At 46.0% G+C, this 20,375-nt stretch overlaps 1 protein-coding gene across 1 annotated transcript in view; it reads right to left on the bottom strand.

The window, feature by feature from the left end:
* LAMC1 (laminin subunit gamma 1) overlaps positions 1-20,375 on the bottom strand; it is a 69,446-nt gene that overhangs the window by 13,420 nt on the left and 35,651 nt on the right. The window contains exons 2-13 of the mRNA XM_055724744.1: positions 11,790-12,094; positions 9,719-9,849; positions 8,148-8,314; positions 6,826-7,014; positions 4,682-4,799; positions 4,485-4,583; positions 4,249-4,385; positions 3,251-3,373; positions 2,972-3,161; positions 2,591-2,703; positions 1,067-1,288; positions 787-975 (exon numbers count right to left, since the gene is read on the bottom strand). Of these exons, the coding sequence (XP_055580719.1) occupies positions 787-975; positions 1,067-1,288; positions 2,591-2,703; positions 2,972-3,161; positions 3,251-3,373; positions 4,249-4,385; positions 4,485-4,583; positions 4,682-4,799; positions 6,826-7,014; positions 8,148-8,314; positions 9,719-9,849; positions 11,790-12,094 (1,983 nt within the window). The remainder of the gene's footprint in view (positions 1-786; positions 976-1,066; positions 1,289-2,590; positions 2,704-2,971; positions 3,162-3,250; positions 3,374-4,248; positions 4,386-4,484; positions 4,584-4,681; positions 4,800-6,825; positions 7,015-8,147; positions 8,315-9,718; positions 9,850-11,789; positions 12,095-20,375) is intronic.

A 20,375-nucleotide genomic window follows, 5' to 3' on the forward strand; every position in this document is an offset into this window, starting at 1 on the left:
TTGGTCAGGGTTTGTTGGGGGTTTTTTTAGGCATTTCAAATATTTACAGGTATTTTGTACCGCGGACCCTGCCATGCCAAGCAAAAAATCAGCACAGAAGCATGGAGGCTGCCAGCCATCCTGAGGCTTCCTTGCAGTTTACAGGCAGAACAAAAGGCTCTGCTTAATGACTCAGGTGCATGCTCAAATGCCACAGTTTAACACCAAGAAAGCAATCAAACAAAACAAACAAACAAACAAAAAGATCTGTACCCCTTCACATATTTCTTTAAAACTGCTAAGCATAAATTTTGCCTTTTAGTTTTTGGGCAGTGTTTTTGAGTCACTGCAGCCTTCCTGCTTTTCTTAAGGCAGGGCACCGGTCCTCCCCTCCAAGCATCCTGCAGTGCCTCTCTGGCTGGCAAACTGTGTCTTCTAATTTTGTTTGACCTGCCCTCCTGGCTCTTCCAAATCTATCCTATTTTCTGCCCCACACCATGCAACTAACAGAGCTCTCTTAGAAGCTAGCATAGCTCACCTACATAGCACAGGAACGTTCAGACTTCGTACAGATTAAGCCTTTGTTTCCCTTTTATCCTCAAGAGACACGCACAAAGAACATGGGTAGGCCTGAGCCTCACACAGGACAGAAAATAGGGCTGAGGAAGGGAGAAGGATTTGAACCAGAAGACACAGCAGCTTTCAGCACTGCTTGCTGTGGGCCAGAGCTCCAGAACTGGCAGAAGACTTATTTTCACAAGCATGTAGGGGTGCAGAAAAAACAAGACTTTTTATGCAGGAACACACCTGTAGTGCCAGCCTGGCAGCTGGTGCACACAACCTCCTTTGTGCGGGGCACGATGGCACAGCTCGAGCTGCCTGGGCACGGGCAGGGCTGGCAGTCTGAGGCTGTGCCCGCTGTCGCATCTCCATAATACCCGTCACTGCACTTCTCACAGTGAGATCCTGCTGTGTTATCCCTGCAATTGCACACACCTAGAACAGAGAGGGACATGGTTTTTGCTTCATCCAACCCAGGAAGAACCACCGTCCCCTTGCTGCTCCCTGTTTTATCAGCCCCTCTTACCCGTCTCGGGCTCACACGTCTCACTGTGTCCGTTGCAAGCACAAGGCACGCAGGGGCTGTAGGGCCCGAGGCTCGGTGTCTCTCGCCGGTACCCAGAGGAACAGCGCTCGCAAAACTGCCCCTCATATCCCACTGGACAGGAGCAGCTCTCCACCCAGGCCACGGGCACACCGGGTCCAGGACGAGCACTTGTGATAGTAACATCGTCCAGGTGGCCGGCACCTAGAAAGCACCAAGGAAACATTTCATAACCACAAAGGCTCTTCCCACCGCCTCACCAACCACACATCCCAGTGCTACCAGAGACAGACAGGTGGATGCTCACAGTCGGTAAGGTGAACCAAGCAGCAAAATCCTCCAAGAGAGTTTAGACTGATGAGAAAAGATGTACTATAGCTCACAGAGGGCATGTGCAGGGCAGCAAAGTTCAGAATAACAATACAGAGGATGCCAAGAACAGCACGTGAGCAAGTACGGTCAGCTAAAATAAGTTACGTTTTGTAAGCATATGGTTTCCATTTCCAAATCAAATATCCAAACCAATTCCTGTCTTTCTAGGGAGGACAGACCTTCTCTCGGGCAACCTTAATACACTGTCTCTAACACAGTGTCTGCAAACCCTGCCTCAGGGCAAACTCCAGCTATTCCTCTCAAGCCATTCCTTCACCTGGCATTTGAGTGCTCCCCCCACCCCTCGCTGTCCCTTCCCTGGAGCAGAACAGAGCCCAGCCACAACACAGCTGTTTTTTAACTTTTAGCTCTCCGAGGCACTGAGCAGGAGCCTCAGCTCCTGCATATCTGCAGTGGCTCCAGCACTCCGGATGGCTTGCTCACACCTTTCCCCCCCTCCATTTCACAGCCCCACTTGCCTCTTTATGAGCCATCTCTAGTAAAAACACTTATAGCTGTCCCACCTTCCCTAAATCCAAATTAATCCTTTGCATCTTTCCACAAAGATTCTTTTTTCACACAACAGTACCCAAGGACCCAGATATTTTTGCTCCTTATTTGTGCCGGATTTTCATAAGTTGTCATCACAAGGAACTTTCACTCAAGTTCAGCACAGGCACAGCTTTCGGGACCCCATCCTTGCCATTTGTCACGCCAATGCAAGACCAGGAAACAGGGAAGATTTAACCATTCCCAGTGTAGCAGGAACAGGCCAGATGTTGTAAACTCTCTACATCACTCCTACCATGTACTTCAGGACTCTGTGCTATGTATTTCTACCAGTTTAGAAGACACTGGCTGTGCAACACACCAAAACCATACATTCAGAAACAATCAATCAGCAGGGGGATGGGTGCTCCACGTCCAGACTCTTGAAGGCAGCCCCTTTCTTTCCCATGTCCTCTTCAGGAGGCCTGGGAGAAGCCATCACACAGGAAGGGCAGGTGAAAAGCGATCGGCAAAGGCTTTGCCAAATAAACTGCCACTTATGACTGAGCCCTACAATAAAGCAACCCGAGCCCAAGGTGAATGAGTCTGCTCTTCTCTGCTGCAATGTTCTGCTCAGCAACTTACTTCTCTCACTGTACGTCCCACGGATCTTGATGGAAGTCAAGTTGTGGAGAAGCTTCTGGAAGTCAAATGCTGTAAGAGCAGGCCTCCACGGGTAATCTGCAGCCTCGTGGAGCCTAAGGAGAAGAGCCGTGCATCATCAGCAAAGCTTTCAGATACTAACAGCTGTGCCCTTTTAAAGCACCCTTGCCAACAGTGGTATGCTATTGCAACATAATTCACATATGCTTATGCAACGCTGCTAGACAGCAAGCTTCAAATTAACCTGATAAGACCACTCTTCCGAGCTAAAATTAATGCTGCTTGTTTTCTCAAGAGCTCAGAGGCCAGGGCACCACAGGCTAGGTCCCAGCTGCTCCCACCACACCTGGGGAGTCCTCTCACCTGAAGGTGTAGGTCAACGCATTCTCACTGGGGTAAGGGTTGCCCTGGGCAATGAGCGGCACTGACACTCTCAGCCCAGCCCCTTCCAGCACCAGGTCCTCTGCAGAAAGGCGCGTGTCCCGTCTGTCTACGCGGAAGGAGAAGGTCAGGTTTTGCCCATAACTCAAAACTTGGTTGCCCAAGAACTTGCCTGAAAGGGGAAGAAATCCTTACAGTTAGGGGACAGAACAGAAACGGCACAAGCAGCACAGAAAGCCCCTCACTTCTCAAATGACCTACGTGGTGCAACAAAATACATGGGGAAGTAGCTGTCAGAGATAACAGAGATATCCTGGGTCTCTGCACTCCACCGGAGTAAGACTTCTGAGCCATCACGCTGCTCAGCACGCCACTCATCCTCTCCTGAAAAATCAAATACACAAGAATTAACACCCTTTGGAGACACAGCTTTGCACACACTTGTCACATCATACTGTATGCTGCTCATACAGAACTAACACACAGTCTGTACACTGGCACTAACAGACTTCAGAAAGCAGCTGTGCAGAAGAGCATAGATACCAAGCATCATCTTCCCAATTTAAGACCCTAACTCCAGTGCTGATGTGAACCCTCTGAACTTCGAGCCCTATGACAGCTTCTTGTTCAAAATCTGCTCTTCTAAATAGCTTAAGCAGGGATGGGAAAAACCTGTAGCCCCCTATGACCTGACGAGAGTTTCACCCTTTGTATAAACTGTTCTCCTGTGGAATTTTCAAACTAGGCAGCACGAAAACATGCATACATGCAGGAAACGGACCATATGAGAAAAGATTTTTCCTGAGCTTACAGACCCACTGGAAACACAACTGTTTTATTCAGAGCCATGTATATCCCAAATCTGGAGTGATAATAATCCTCTCAATCAGAAACTCCTGATTTGGTTCTAAAACTGAGGAATGCCCCCTTGCCAGCACCTCTCCCAAGCTATAAAAGATTTGCATTTGTAATTCCCACTTGCACCTGCACTGTGTACATTATGGCTGGGCACCCAACACCAGAGCTGGGCACCCAACACCAGAGCTGGGAATTCATTCCTCCCTAGCTGAACAAATGAGCTGCGGGCATGGAAGCTCCCAGTAACTTCAGAAGTAACTCAGTACTTCCAAAGAGAGATCCTAGACCTGCCTGCTGAAGGCTTGCAGCCTTGCACAGAGAAGGAGGAGCAAGGGTTTTTTAATTGCTTCTGACTTGAGTCTACAGCCTAACCTGAGATACAAAGGAAGGCTCGATTTTACCAAACTGGAAGTTGGAGGTGATGCTGTAGATACTGTAGCCGACAGCACTGGTGCAGACTGAAGAGTGTCCAAAACAGAAGCAGGGAGTACAGCCCCTTGGATCAGAGGAATCCAGATGGAAAAATCCAGGTTTGCATCTGAAGATGTGAAGAGAATTAATTTCCTTGATGCTTACCCCAGGCCATTGCTCAAATGTTTCTCATTCTTGAAACAAAGCCACGGGAAGAGAAACTCACCTCTCGCAGTGGAAGCCTTCAACATTGTCCTTGCATGTACACCGTCCTGTCTCAACATTGCATTCCCCTGTGCTGCCAGCCAGATTGCAAGAACAGGGCCTGAAAGAATCAGGAAAGAGGATAACTCATTAAAAGCCACACAGAAAGCTTTAAAAAGGTGCCTAGTTTTCTGTTTAGAGAGCTGCAGTCCCCCTTACCTGCATCCAGCTTCAGACAGGGAGTGGAAACCTGGCTGGCACCGATCACACTTATCGCCCATCACGCCAGGTTTGCAGCTGCACTGGCCGTAGCTGTCACACTGTGTGCTGAGGGAGCCTGCAGGGAGAGCAGGGACACGCACCTCAGCAGACCCACCCAGTTCTATGAGGCTGCTATTTTTTCAACTTCGTAAAACAGGCAAGAAATACGGGAAAAGAAAGTGGGAAGCATAGCTTCAAGCCGATGAGTAACAGCTTACCTAAAGACTGCCTCTAGTACACAGGGATTTTTCCCCTAGCAGCTCTAGAGATGTCCGAACTATATTCAGCTTTTAAGGATTCTTACCAACCAACCTCATAATATATAAATACAATTTTTACTTTAAATAGCATTCTCATCCTTTTTCCTGTTTCATCCTCAATTAACCTTTGCATATCTCTAACTCCATATGCCTGTTTTACCCTGCAATGCACCATTTCTGAGATTTTTATTCTTTTTATTCCCCAAATCCTGTGTGTTCTCCCTAATCACCAGCTCCCCTTTGCCAGGGGATATCCTGACTTCTCCCTTTCATGCTCAGATTTCCTCCCTAGATTCCCAAGTTGGATTTAAAGGCTAAACTGCCTCCGGTGAGGCTGCATGTACCAGTATTAACCCTAACAAACCCTTCAGTAAACCTCTTTTTTTTTTTTTTTTTTTGAAGGGCATCTTCCTTAGTACTGCTCCGTTCAAGAGGACTGGCACAAAACACAGCAGCAGATTTCTTTAATCCACAGCAGACAAAATGCTTTCTCCTCTCCCAAGCACCAGTACAGCTAGCAGCCCAGGAGTTCTCAGCACTCTAAGAGTTAACTACCAGCACAAAAGTATTTCAATATACAGAAATAGTTGCTTCTTTCCACTTCAATCCACACCAGAAATTTATAACAAAGTGAAGAGTTATAAGATGATTAGGCTGGACAGGACAGAAGAACTCACAAAACCTTTACCATATACAGCCAAAGTTCAAATCCCCTTTGCAGTCCCACTTATGGTTATTTAAGAAAAAAACAGTACTTAGACAAAAATAGCCATCTAAACCTATCCAGGGGCTTCAAATACGCCCTCGGTGCCAGTGTGCCATGGGATACAAGCTGATGGCTAAAAGTTATAAAGCCCTTTGAAATCTGTCCTTAAAGACCTGAGAAGTCACCTCCCTGCTTCTTCTTGACCATCTCAGCTGACACCAATCCTCACCCCTCTTAAAATAAGGTCTGACACGAGGACCTGGGAGAGCAGATGGAGGAAGAGGCCTTTCTTGGTCAAAACTTTCACAACTGTACAACTTTCCAACCAAATTAGATAGGAGATGTACCCTGGCAGACCTCTCACGGGCTGCTTTTAGGACATGCTGCAAGCAATTACTTATTCCAGCTACTCTATTTTGGAACCTCACATCATATCTTACTATCTGTTACCCTTTTGTCTCCTTCCTCATTTGCTGTGGGCTGCTGCAATTATGGGATCACACCATACAGGTCAAGCGGTTCCCTTGACGACAAAAGATTTGCCCTCCTGCCAGAATTTGCCCCCCCCTTTTTTTTTTTTTAAAAAAAGAAGTTTATATATTTTGTTTTTCTCACCCCCACCCCTTTTTGTGTTTAAGGTTTCACTGGTTTGTATTTATAGTGCTTGGATACTCAGTAGGAGAAACTGATGCAGCTAAAGTTCACTACAATTATTCAGTATGAAGAACTTCCAGAAATATCCACTCACATCATCTTGTTTATTAAGGATTTAAATGAGCTCTTTAGTACTGGGAGTGTCCAGGGCAACACATACACAGTGGGGGAAAAAACAAAGACCAACCCAAAATGGATTTCAGAACACATCTGAAATAGTAAATGCCGCAGTGGTGAACCATCTGCCCCTGCCACCCCAACCCCAATTAGATCCAAGGATAATTTAAACCAAAATACAACCCAATAAAGATTTCCTACGTGCTGGGGGGGGGGGGGGGGGGGGGGGGGGGGGGGGGGGAAGAAAAACAAACAAAAAAGCCCTCTTTTTACCCCGTAGTTTGCAATTTGCTGCACAAGTGAGAGAAGAGCTAGCTTTTGTGCATGCAAATTTGCAAGCAGAAAAGTTTGCTGTCACGACTTACCAACTGGGTTGCAGCTGCAGGGCAGACATCCCTCCTCGCTCCCCAGGCGATAGAAGCTGTCCCTGCACCTTTCGCAGTGGGGACCATCTGTGTTACCCAAGCAGCCCGTGCAGTGGCCCCCGTGGCCCGTCGAGCGGTACAGCTCAGGGTCGAAGTAGCACTCCTGCGACCTCCCGTTGCAGTCACAAGCTGCAAAGACAAGGGTGCTACCCATGAACAGCGCGTCCGGCCACCCCACCCCAAGAGGCACAAAACCCACTATGCAGAACTTGGTATTAAGTTGTAGGGGAGCTGAAGTAGGAACCTTTAACCATCCTGAGACCCACACACCGACCCCCTCATGTTGTGCCTCAACGCGAAGAGGGAAGCATGTCTTTGTGGTGGTTGAATGTGGGGAGGGGGAAGCAAGGCTGTAACAATGCAACAGGCTCCTCGAGACCATTCTCATCTACATCCAGAGAAGAACCAGCATTTTCTACCATACTCCCTTCACTGGCAGGCTGTCATTTGCAGCTGAGATGCCACTCTCCTACCCAGGAACTCCAATCTCAACCATGCGAACAAGCATGAGGTGATACCAGCAAGACTGACTCCATGTTGTAAGGACAGTTTCTTCCCGGGACTACAAATCCTATCTGTCTAGGCAGCAGGAGACCCAGGTTTCACCAGCCTGCCAAAGAAAGCCACAGGTCTTGACCAGACAGCTGGGACTGATCAACACGCAGAGAGGTCAGACAGCAAGAAAGCTTTACTGTCTGAAAAAGCTTCCCCATAAAGTAAACTACCAGGAGCTGTGGTCTGCAACACAAAACCAAGCAAAATAAATTGGCGTTCTGTCACAGAGATCAACATTTGTGGTCCAGAACTGTTGCAACAGCTTCGGAATTGGATTAAATAGTTGACAACTGTAAAAGCCAATAACCTAAATACAAGAGGAAATCAGCGATGCTAAATGAGGAGCTTTTTAAAGGGCAATTATACTCCGGCATACTAAATGCAGAACTTTTTTTTTTCCCCTATAGGCCGCATCAAGTACAAGCCTGGACATTTTTGTGGCACTCCTCTTTCCTAAAGGTCACTCTCATCCTTCTCCAGAAACGGGATACCCCTTTCTAGGGATCTGCCAGAAAGCTCCCACAGGATACGAACGGATTGACCAGGAGTCTCAAAAAGTCTCTGCTGAAAGACACCAGAACTATCCTTAACACTGGCTAACTGCAACTGAGACACCTTAAAACCATGTAGGGTCAGCTTCTGGAGGCCAAGAGAGGCAGGGGACCCAACCCCTGAGAGATTCTGTCCTCAAGCGTGGCCGCACATACGCAAGCATTCATTGGCGCTCTCCGCTGTCGCTCTCCTCCAAGGACGGTCATTGAAGAAAGGAAGACACTTTTCACAGTCCACCCCAAAGGTGTTGTGCTTGCAGTTGCAGACCAGCTTCCCCAGGTCATTCTTCACGCACTCGCTCGCATGGCCGTTACATTTGCATCTGGTTAATGAGAGACAAGGAACAGGTATTTAAATTCCAGGGATCCAGGTCACTCACTGAGCGATCCCAAAAACAGAGCCCACATCTGAAAACCTAAGACAAGGCAAATTACAAAAAAACCAAAATTGAGAACATAACTGCTACTCTTCACCCTGAAGAAGATGAGACTAAGGAGACCTTATTGAGGCCTTTCAGCGTCTAAAGGGGGTTTACAAGAAAGGTGGAGACACACTTTTCATCAGGGTCTATAATGACAGGACAAGGGGCAATGATTTTAAATTGAAAGATTGGATGTATGGAAGGAATATTTTACAGTGAGGGTGGTGGGACGCTGGAACAGGTTGCTCAGGGAAGCTGTGGATGCCCCATCACTGGAAGTGTTGAAGGCCATGTTGGATGAGGCTTTGAGCAACCCAATCTAGGGAAAGATGTCCCTACCCGCTGCACAGGGCTGGATGACCTCTGAAGGTCCCCTCCAACCCAAACTGTTTGATGAAACAAAGTGGTGTAGCATGCTCAATGTAGGCATTTAGAAATGCAAGAATGTTAACCAATTCCTTTGCAGTCTGTCACTAACAGTAAGATGAGTAGGAGAAGCAAAGATTTTTTGGGTTTAGGTTAGCAAATTCTCCATAGTTTCTCTCTTGTGAGAGTCCAGGAAACAGCACGCATGCTGGCCACCTGCTACTGCTTTATCAGTAAGAAATTAAATAGCACAAAGGTGACTCATCCAGAAGCCCAGGGACCTCCAGAGACTGGTGGTGGAGCCAATGCAAATCTCCATGTTGTCAAATCCCAGTCTCGGGACTGCTCTCTGCAAACAGTCCAAAACACTGCACTGGTCTCAGTTCTGTTTATGGAAACATTTTATCATCAACAATTTAATACTTCAGCATTCTGCAGTATGCTTTGGTAGAAGGAAGGGACAACTACTGTATCACACAATGTTTCAAATCTTCATAGGAGATAGCTCCCAAAATACACGTGAAGCAGAGACACTTAGGTTTTCTACTTACTATTATTCTAGCTACAGATACAGGCATTTAACATGTTAAAACATAAAACACAGTAGAAAAAATCCGGGGTTTCTTCTTTTTTGTTTTATTTTTGTCACTCTCTTCACCCTCCCAAATCACTTAACATTTAATCTAATCAAGGCGGGGGGTGGGGTGGGGTGGGGTGGTGCAGTGCGAGTTCAGTCTTTGCCCTGAAATTATAGTTACAAGAGGTTATACACAGTATTTGCAAGCTTCGTAAGATTCATTCTACTGCTTTTTTGGCTTAGGACAGCCAATAAAGACCTGAGCCTAATGGTACCATGTGAGTATAATCAAAATCTTTAAAGCACTCTAGTAATCCTGACCAAAAGCTTTAAATAAGTACAAAGGTTTATTGTCTACTCACCTACCACCCACAGCAAAATCAGAAATTGCATAGTAATAAGACTTGAGGACTTTTGGGTCATTGAAAACTTCATCTCCAAATGTGTTCAGACGATTGAGGGTCACTCTGATATCTGTAGCCGTCACCCATTCCTAGAGCAGACAGAAATCCCATCAGATTAAACATCAACTATCTCCCTCAAAAGCGCACCACAGCATAATGCTGTGCCATTAGCAGTTCTATTTACAAAGCCATTCACAAGCGGCAAGTTCCTTCCTCACAATTTTCTCTGTGCACCTTGGAAGCTCACCCATCCCTGCTCAGAAGACCTTACACCGCATTCTCTTGGTTTGAATGTGTTTTCCAGACCCTGCTCCTCTCTGGGTACTTTCCAACACCTCTTCAGGTCTTGACTGCTCTCAGCTGGGAAGCAGTGGGTAACCTCTCCAGCAAAAAGCGCAGTGCAGGCAATCACGTGAGCTTGCTCATGGTATGCATCTGAGTGCAGTTCTCCTGCAAAGCTCCACACCACCAATGGGAAAAGCTTTAGGGTGCACTTGTCTGCAGACATATCCCACCAGACAAAAAGACACAGACAGTGAATGAGGCTGGGGGAGGCTGACAAAGAAAAACAGACGGGCAGATCTGACTTACAACACAAGAGCTTTTCATAATATTTACATAGCACCTTCAACACACTACTATACCCTCCTCCAGCAACAGCCAGCAAGTGTAGCCTGTCCCCAAATTTCACATCACCTTCAGCCAGTGATTCTCATTAGTATCTCCTTGGTTTTATTACAGCTTTTTGTAATACACCATTTTCCTTCAAACACCATAAAAAAAGAACACAAGAAAAACATCCCTGTATGCACAGCTGTGCTGCAGCTTCGTCCCCACTTAACCAGTACAGTAAGATTTACTGAATTACAAACACTGGCATAAAAGGAAATGCTAAGCACAAAATACACATTTACTTCAGTTCTGAAAAGCAATGCCAGGTTTGTACATATTTTGGGAAGCTGACAGTCAGGTCTCTATTCCTAACACAGAGAAGTTTATCAGAAAATTATACACCACACCCCTAACTTGAAATCTCTCTCTTCACCTTAAAAATTTAGGCCCCGTTTTCTGCACGAGCTAGCTACATCAACAAGATGGCCAAACTGATTCCTTTCCATTTCAGGAGTTCTCCCTTTCCCATTGATCTTTATTTTCATTTGTACAAGCAAGCCCCTCCAGATTCCGCCCTGCTGCCTGCTGGCTGGGGATCAGAGACAGGCGAGCCCTGGGCCTGCTGGGTGCTCCCACTGCTCTAAGAGGAAAGGGCAGAAGTGGTGATCACGGCTCCGAAAGGAGATGAGCGCCAGTGGGGCAAACCCCACAGCTTTAGCTCCTTGTTGCAATATAAACTAGAAGTCATCAAGCAGAATACAGGAAGTGGCAAGTAAATCAGATAAACTGGTGCTCCCAGTATGCTCCTGACCACTGCCCAACCGGCACTGTGAATTCTAACAACAAAAAACCCCCGATCAAACCCCATTGCTGAGATGCTTGTAGGAGAAAACAAATACTGTGGATAAAATCAAGCTCTCCTGCCCCAAAACAGGTGTAAGAACAGGTTATGGTTTCCAATAGCCCTTTATTTATTTAGAAGAATCTCACGTTTCTTAAATTTTTGTGCTCAAAACATACATGCAGATGCCTCAAATACTCATTTCACTTGGGCTTTACCTTCCTCTGTACTTCTATCTGAAACAACAGCAAAATGCCCACAGCTGCTTTCTAAGCAGGCAGAGATACACATCCATTCTCTAAAGACTTCCCATCGTGCCTAATGACAAATCATCCTCAATGCCACCTACCTTACTTTTTGTACCATAATCCCACTAATACGAGAGTCAAGAGTTTAACTCTTCCTTCAAAAGTGTCTCTTTGGATTGTCCATTCCAACTTACTTGTGCAAGGAGGGCCTTCCAGTATAAGTAAGGGCTGCAGAGCAGCCCACAGTCAGCACAAAGCCACCACCCACAATGACTGAACAGAAAGGCTCTGCCCATGCCACCCGACTGATTTAGTCCTGTTCACGTACCTGTAGAACAGGGCTGTTGTCAAAGTTATAGGCACTGGGACGCCCCTCCAGCGTTGAAAATGCCACATTGCCCCCAGTGAGAGGGGAGATGTCGCTGAACTCATCTGTACAGAGCGCCTGCTGCTCATCCTCTCCAGTCCGAATAAAGCCACGATTGACTTTGTGATACGTGCTCTCACAGGAACCACTGTAATACTGGTAGGGCACCCACGGGCCATCTTCCCTGGTGCGTTTGTAGATTGCAAAGCTCTCCGGTCGACTGGTGTGAAACTTCAGACGCACGTACGTGATGTCAAAGGCCTTTCCTGCAGGTGAGAGAAGACAGACATGAGAAAGGCTCAAACGAAACAGAAAGAATGGAAAGAGACGCACTGCAATGCTCTCTTTGGAAGAAACATCTCCTCTAGTACTATCCAGCAGGATGAACAGCATCCAGTAGCACCACAAGTATCTCCTCCAGTCCTACATACTGCCTCTCCTGGGAAAGACCAGGCGAAGGAATTGAAGGCACACGCTGAGAGCAGGCCCAGTAGATAAGCAGCCCTACAGATTTCTGTGCAACCAAACACACATCTCAAGGTGCAATTCTCTTCTGCAGACAGCACCAACCCCAGCAGATGACAGGTTACATCATACCCACAAACAGTTTGTGCATATTTAAAACCCGGTCCAAGTTAACCGTGCCATTTGATAACAATTCTTCCAAACACACGTATGGGATAAACAGTATTAACCAGAGAGATGAGACACACTGTAGAGCCAGTTTTGTACCTCTGCTTCCTCCCTAAAAAAAAAAAAACCACAATACTCCAAACTCTTTCTACTACTCATGAAGCCTCTCCTCCAGTACTGAACTAATTGAGTACACCCTCTTCTACGCATTCCCCTGGAAAGACAAAACAAGGGTTAAGTTTCCCAGACCATATGATTAAAGTTGCCAAGACACTTTTCAGATCAGTGCAATGATTTACAAGCTAGCCACGTTCTTCCTCTCCTAGGACTACAAATGTAAACCTGCCTCCCTGCCCTCTCTTCATGTCCTAACAGGTTTGCAGCAATCAGCAGATCGTCCTCCTTCATGGATTCTTCTCCAGCAACCTGAGCATCTACCCCCGTGCACATAAACCAACTGCCCAGGGGATTCACACCCCTGAGAAAGCCTGTTAGGGGAAAAGGACCACAGCACGCTTCAGCCACCTTCCCCTGCCATCCCTGCCAGCTAAGGGGCATGTTCCCAGGAGGAGGTGTACAGCTGGAGACCAGCTGTTCTTGCCCCACCTTGGTGAGCAGACCATGTACAAACCTAGCACACATGAAGAGCTTGCTAAAACCTGAGATTTTTCTGGGACAAAACCTCGCATGTTTAGTCCCTGCCATGCTCTTCTACACTCCTACCACCCCCAAGAAAAACACTGCTGTCAGCAGAGGTTGCAGCTGTTACTGGTTCCTTAGGTGACCAAAAAAAAAAGCTAGTAGAATGTTTCAACTGATTGAGAAACAGGGTGTTTTTTTCCACCTGTAGATGTCACACAGACTTAATCTCAACTTGTAAAATGAATTAACTCCACCACATTAAATTTTAACACGAGGCTTTGCACCTGATGAAGAGTGGCTCATTTCTCATTAAAGCAGACCAGAGAACACCAGGCAACAAGAACAGTGTGTGTCTCAAAGCACACACACACACACAACCTGATGGCAATGAATCAGGTCACGAACCACTGTTCTCTCTTGCAGGCCACCCACCAGGTAGACCAGGACCAGCCTGCATTAGGCACATCACACTCATGTCACACTCAGAGCCTGGCCAGTGCAAGGGAGGAACCTTTGTCCTTTCCGATTGCTGGAAACATCAAAGTAGCAAAAGCAGCACAGCAAAAGGTCCAGAAATCAAAACCGCAGAAAAAAAACCTAAGTAAAAATCAAAACATACAGCACCCAAAAAGCCTACACCTACATGACCCAAGGATAAAAAAAAAGCCCCATCTTTCATTTAATGCCAAAGAAATCTGCCAGTACTCCAACGTACAAAAAGTACTATCTATGCGGGATGTGCAAGACAGCTAGGACACTGCAGAGCTACAAACCCTCCAATACGTCCCACAAAATACCCTTTCCTATTTATATCACATGTGAGGTTACAGATGATCTAAGCACAAGACTGGAAGCCAGGCTTTCACAATCGGTGGCTCTTGCTCAATACTAACTCATCGCTGGTTTGGCGTCAAGTTATTTAATGAGATTTTCTTACATGCAGAAGACAAGCGAGAAGCAGTCACACTATTAATGCCAAACGGCTTCCAAAAGGGCTAGACACTGCAAAGGATCAGCCCTGTAACAGCTTAGGCATGCCCTCCCTCTGCTGCCCAATACAAGAGATTAATCCCATTCCATTGATTTGGAAGGATTGTTCTTATTGAATCTAAATGCAAGGCAAAAAGCAGGCATCACACGTACAGATCAGCCCCTCCGAGGTTTTCCCTTTCTCCTGCTACAGGGTCTCTTCTCAAGAAGAGCTCCTCGCTGAGGACAAAGCGTGCTTCAGCGGTGAGGAGCATACACATGCAGACACTCAAGATGAGCACGCTGGACACCAGCCAACAGGCCAGACGTGCACAAATATCTTTTTCAGGCCCATGGTATAAAAAACCTCAGGATATACTCCCCATCTCTTCCAGATAAAGGCAAGGAGCCCTAGAAGCAAATGCTTCCTCATTCTTCTGCAGGAAAACCCCAGTATATGTGTTGACCTGCAACTCGCCAGCCTATCTGAGAACTTCACCAACACCTTGGATGGGGGGCAGAAGGGGAAGCCAGAGCAACAGCATGAAGATCACTTGATTAAATTGTGTCAACTGAATTGTCAATAATACCCTGCTACTTAGACTTGGGAGGCTAGTGTCAACTGAATTCTTATGAACACCCAGCTACGCTGACTTGGGGTAGTTAGTTTATTTCTACTAGCGCTGCATTCTTCTAGCATGAAGCAAAAGCCCTGCATTCAGGCTTCGTCAAGATGATTTTGAGGAGGAAATGCTTTGAAAGAATCCTGGGAATGGCGAGGGGGCCAGGCACGTGCTCTCACTACACACACACACACCTTTCTGCTCTAGCATAAAGGCCAGGTCACAGCCTGCACATCCCAAAGAAGAATTTTTTTTTTTTTTTTGACTCTTCACTATAACTGGATTACAGTCCCTGTTCCCCAACAAGGTCTCCTACAGCTCCTTGTGAAAATTCCAGCTCAGCTAAAGGCATAACACGTGCAAACTGCACTCTGGACTGCACAAAAACATTTTCCATAGAAATCCCTTGTGCTAAATGGAAAAAGCACTTCCTTTTTCATCTTCAGTTTTACACAGCAGCCAAAGAAAATGCATTCAAAACCCTCCCAACTAGAGCAATCCAGGTGAAAAAGACATTTATTTCAGCTGGCAGTGTAACTACTTGAGAAATCCTGTTAATGGCATTAAACAGGAATGCAGTTAATGCACACAGCACAGAGCGGCTGTGCACTAGCACCGTATCAGCTTGCTGTGGGTAAATACTGCTGGAACAATAGAGTTTACCCAAGACCAGCTGACACAGTGTTGAAACGTGTTTCCCCGCTGTTCATACTGAATGCAAAAGCTGTGCTAAGCAGCCTGGCAGCTAGTAGGGCTCTTGAAGGTTGCAGAGCCCTCTTCTAGCAAAGATAAGCCACCTAGGTCACTTTCAAGTCTTGCAGGGCTAAATAAATATATACTGCTATTACACGGAGAAATGGCGATAGCAATAACCAGGTGAAAGGTAGTTTTAAAGGTTTCGTTTGGATGACAAAAAGTCATTGTCCTCCTCTTCCTAGAAGCTGGTAATTATTTTGATCTCATTTGGGCTTAGAAGCTCTGATAGTGTCAGGTATCAGATAGTAATTCCCTCTGTGTACTGAGAAGCAGCAGATCTACTTTGCAGGAAGAACTCCAGATGTTTGTTGTAGAAGTTCATTAGTAGAAAGACAACACATGGCCATTAGTGACTATGAGTACAGCACTTCCTAAGTGCAACCTGACATGTCTTTAAAGCATCCAGACCTCAAAAGCAGGAGCCACACATTTTAAAACTGCACCTTTTCTGAGGCATGAAGCTATTCACCAGCAAGTGACAAGGTGACAAAATATCCAGCCTCCTTCACTAATTCAGGCTGATGTAGAAACCCTACAATACCTTTCTCTAAAGTAAGCAAGCATATGTAGGAGCCTTCAGGACAGTACTACAATTACAAATTCAACAAGGAAGCAAGTCTGGGTGCCTGCAGAGATGGCAGCAGTGGCATTGGAAATGTTCAGCGTTGTTCGATGCAGGGGATGCTCCCCCGTGTTCACATTGTCGGGCTGACCACAGCCGCCACATGTCATCGGCAATTAAAGCCCTTCCTCAGCAGGGTTATCGCCCAATACTGTATCCCAAGGTCCACCGGGAAATGCGCCATGCTGAAGCCCACAGACTGGAGAAAATGGAAGCAAATGCTATTTAGATCTTTAGAAACTCCTCCTTTTTCCCCCAAGTTAGGAATTTGTCCCTACACACAAAAGGCCTCCTTGTATTCAGACCCCTCAGAATGGATGGATAATTTACATCAGGAAAATGTCCCGCCAGCTGGCACAACAGCTCAAGCACTGAATTGTGAGCAGATGCCTGGATGAGATAAACCCAGACAACACCCGCCTCCATTATCAGTTCACTCACATCCCCTGCGCGGGAAGAAACCACACTACCTCTTCTGCGCTCTCTGCCATCCTTTAGAGCATCCTCCCAGCAGAGAGCTTCAATATACAGCTGCTGAGTTTTGCTGCCCAGGGAAGGAAAAAAAAAAAAAAAAAATCCACTCGAGAAGACTGTACTGGGCAAGAACCAAGCCTTTGCAGATCTGTTTTCAGCAAAATTCGCTGAGCAGTAATGAAATGGTTAAACTCTGCTCTGTTTCTCTTTTGGTTGACTCCTGCTTCAAGACAGCATTTTTCACACAGGTACCTGCTGACAACTGATTTCTATGTAAAATTAGAACTGAAAACAAACCAGTAAAGAAATACAGCCTACTTACTACTTTTTGATTGGATTTTGTTTTTGTTTTGCAGTGACAGGACAGAGAGCAAACTACCATTTGCATTTAATTTTGCTCTTATCTGACCTGTCTCCCCATCATTCCCAGGAAGAAATGCCAGCTTTCCTTTCCCAGTTTGCTAGACTGGAACATGCCTCATACCATTCACCAATCTTGTCCTTGCTCCTACCTCAACTCTGCCCTCCTTAAACCATCAACTCTCCCCACCGCCCAGCACAATGGTGGTGGACCAGCTATAAGCAGACAGACTGACTCTGCTGCTTGAAGATGCTCATCTGCTGCTCTAATAAGGAGCTACCAGCCACGACAGGAGGCAGCACCTCCCACTCTCATGCTACACACAAAGGGTAGTGCAGATACAAGAACCTCTCACAAGCAACAAATTGCAAGGGACAGAAACGTTAATGTCAGTAGACAGAGGCCAGCAAGTTCACAAGAGCTTGTTCAAGACTGATCACTGCTTCTTGAGTCAACCAGCCGCTCCAAGTTCTCAGCTGCTGTGGTATTTTGTTCAGCCTCCCATGCCAGAAACCCTCCTGGAGGCTCTCCTCCTGGAGCACAGGGGCCACAGATGAGAGGGGACTATTTAAGGAGAACGAGTTCTCCCATCCCATAGAAGGGACCAGGCTTTTCTGGCATGCAGATGTGTGTGCAACAAAAGCAGGACAGTGCTTAATAAGGAGGGGAGTGAGAAACATCCTGAGCAACTTGCTCTTTTGGAATAAAAAAGTTTTCATAAACAACAGCCCAACACCTGCAAGACACATAAGCGATAAGTTATGCTGCTTGCATCACATGTGCATGAAAAAGCCAAACTTATGACTGAAAGCAAGCAATTACTGCAGTTGTAGAGCAAATGTCCTTTGCAACTACACCCTAGCTTTTTCTGGGAAAATTTGCGGAGGAGGAGGAAGATGAGAGCACTGCTATTGCACAAGCAAATGGAATATCCAGCATGTGAAGAAAGAAAATGAAGGATTTCCATTTTCTGATGATCTTCACTGGGGAAATAACTCCACACAGGAGCACGAATGACAACTCTCAAATGCCGAGTAGTGAACCTATAGGAACACAAACTAGTAATACTAAACCTTTGGTTTATTTTCTTGTCCTCACTTAAGAAGCCTGGAGATTTAGGTGCGTATGTCATGAACAAGAAACAGCTGAAGGATTTTAACAAGTCTTAGCATAAACCACACTCCACCAAACCAAAGACTTTGGCATGTGGAGCTCTACCACAGACAGGCGCCTGGATTTTAAGAAAGCCCAACTGAGATGTAAATACAGGTTGCTTTTTCTGGGCACCCGTACTAAGACAGGACAGAGGAAGGAAACCGGTTTGGGACACTGAGGGAATAAGCGCAGCCTTGAGCACGCTGGAACGAAGGCGAACTCCCACCACCCCATTAGATCATGCATTCTTGAAGCGCTCCCGAACAAAGGCACCATTGACTTGTGCACGTGGGCGGTGCTGGACAGCAAAAAGGCTGCCCAGTAAATTATTGCATGATAATCCAACATTGATAAGTCATCGAGGCTGCTTGTTCTAGTTATGTTTCCAAAGGGGGGAGGGGAAGAAACTCATTTCCGCCCCCCCGCGCGCCACATGGGCTGAAGGCTGCCTAAGAAATGCGTGTTTTCATTTGATTGCTCCTAAGTCAGCGTAAAAGTCAGAAAACATTATCCAATAAATTCAGCTTGCTGCCTTATCTGTACAGCTTTGATGCAAAGATGTGAAGTCCGTTTCCCAAAACAGCCAGCTGTGTTTATTCACTAGGGACTGGAAAGATCCCATGTACAACACGGAAGTCCTATCTGCACAGGAAGCCTCAAAGTCCTTTTTCAGCACAAACTATAAAGGCTCTTTTAAAAAGGCACTTCATACTTGGCAAGCACCGCCAGATCACAGATGATCAAGGACACCACGGAGCCCTCCCCAAAACGGCCCATTTCATTCACGTATCTAGATAAGCAAAGCTAATCCTGCCACCAGTGTCAGCACCAAGACGAGCAGGATCTGGGTTACAGCGGGTTGGGACCCTTGAAAGTTCATCTGCTTGTAAACATCCAGAAGCTGCTCTGTGACCCATCCACAACAGGTACAGGTGAGACCAAGTCACTCCCCCAACTGAAGGGGCACAGAGAAGTGGATAGCTACTCTTCCAAAATGGAAGTTTTAGCCAACGAGAGGAGAAAAAACCACTAACACTGATCTAAAGAGCTTGCTTACCAAGACAAGAAAAAAAAGCTGTCTTTTGCCCTTTATTCTCAGTAGAAGAATGCACAGCAATTACCAAGAAATCATCACTTCATCAGCAACAGTCCATGACACCACCAACAGTGACTTCACTAATAGCAACCCTTTAAAAGTGCCAGTTTCTACCCATTACTAGTCACTGTGGGACCTCTGTGCCCCAGCAAATTACATTTTCCCAAGAGTTTTCCTCATGCTGGAGATACAGCTATCACACAGTCCAAACCTTAGCAAGCAACCACCACCACCCTACAGGATCAGAGCAGCTGGCAGCAGCAGGCCAGAGGAGATTCACCAAAATGCTTTCAGCTGAATTGTACAATGCAATACTTCTCATCCTTGGCAAGACATCCCTCGTGAATGTTTCTCGTATTAAGACCACATCCGCAGAGGTATCACAACAAAGCAACAAATCTCACCCACTTTCAAGTCATTCTCATTAGCATTCAACTTAAAGCAAAAAAAAAAAAGCAAAAAAAAAAGCAGCAAATCACAGTTGGATAATCTCCCCTCAGATATTTTAATTTGACAGTAGAAGATACAGGAGGGAGTATTCCTGACGTTTGGCTCTATCTTTTCAGATGTGGAGATGGAAGAAGGAGGGTGGGGAAGATGAGACTAAAAATTACTTTCAAACTTTGAAAGTTTAAATAGCTAAACAAAAATGAAGTTGCAGCTTCTTTAAATACCATATTTGTCCAATTAGCAAAGACATGACTTCTTGTAAAAAGAAAATAAGTTTATTGGACTGTAGCACAGTACCTTGTAAACCAAATCTAGTATCAGATAGTCTGCTGAGAATTACAAAACTGTTTAAAAGACAAGTAAATTTTACTGACTGGTGACCAAAAAAAAAAAAAAATCCCAAACAAACTAAAAGCATTTTGCAAACGGTGCAAATGGAACAGTTAGAGCAGGAACATTAAGGGCTTTCCCTGAGGTCTGCTTTCTTTCTGCATGCCCTCTCAGGAGCCTCACTCTCCAACAACTCGATGTCCCTTCCCTCGCCCTTAGCATGCATGCTTTCAACTAGCACACCTAAAGTCAAACCATACGACTTGAAAAACTTCAGTTTAAGAAGTTCAGCAAACCCATTAAATGACCAGAGTTGAAAATGCCCTGACCAAAGGCCGGACAGAAGTTATTTTGGATGATGTCCGTGCGTGGGGGTGAGACGCCAGACATCCCCTGCTCCAGCCCCAGCACTCCTGAAGGGGAGGTACACCAGCTC

This window comes from Falco cherrug, chromosome 12 (assembly GCF_023634085.1).
Source record: "Falco cherrug isolate bFalChe1 chromosome 12, bFalChe1.pri, whole genome shotgun sequence".
NCBI classification, from domain to species: Eukaryota; Metazoa; Chordata; class Aves; order Falconiformes; family Falconidae; genus Falco; species Falco cherrug.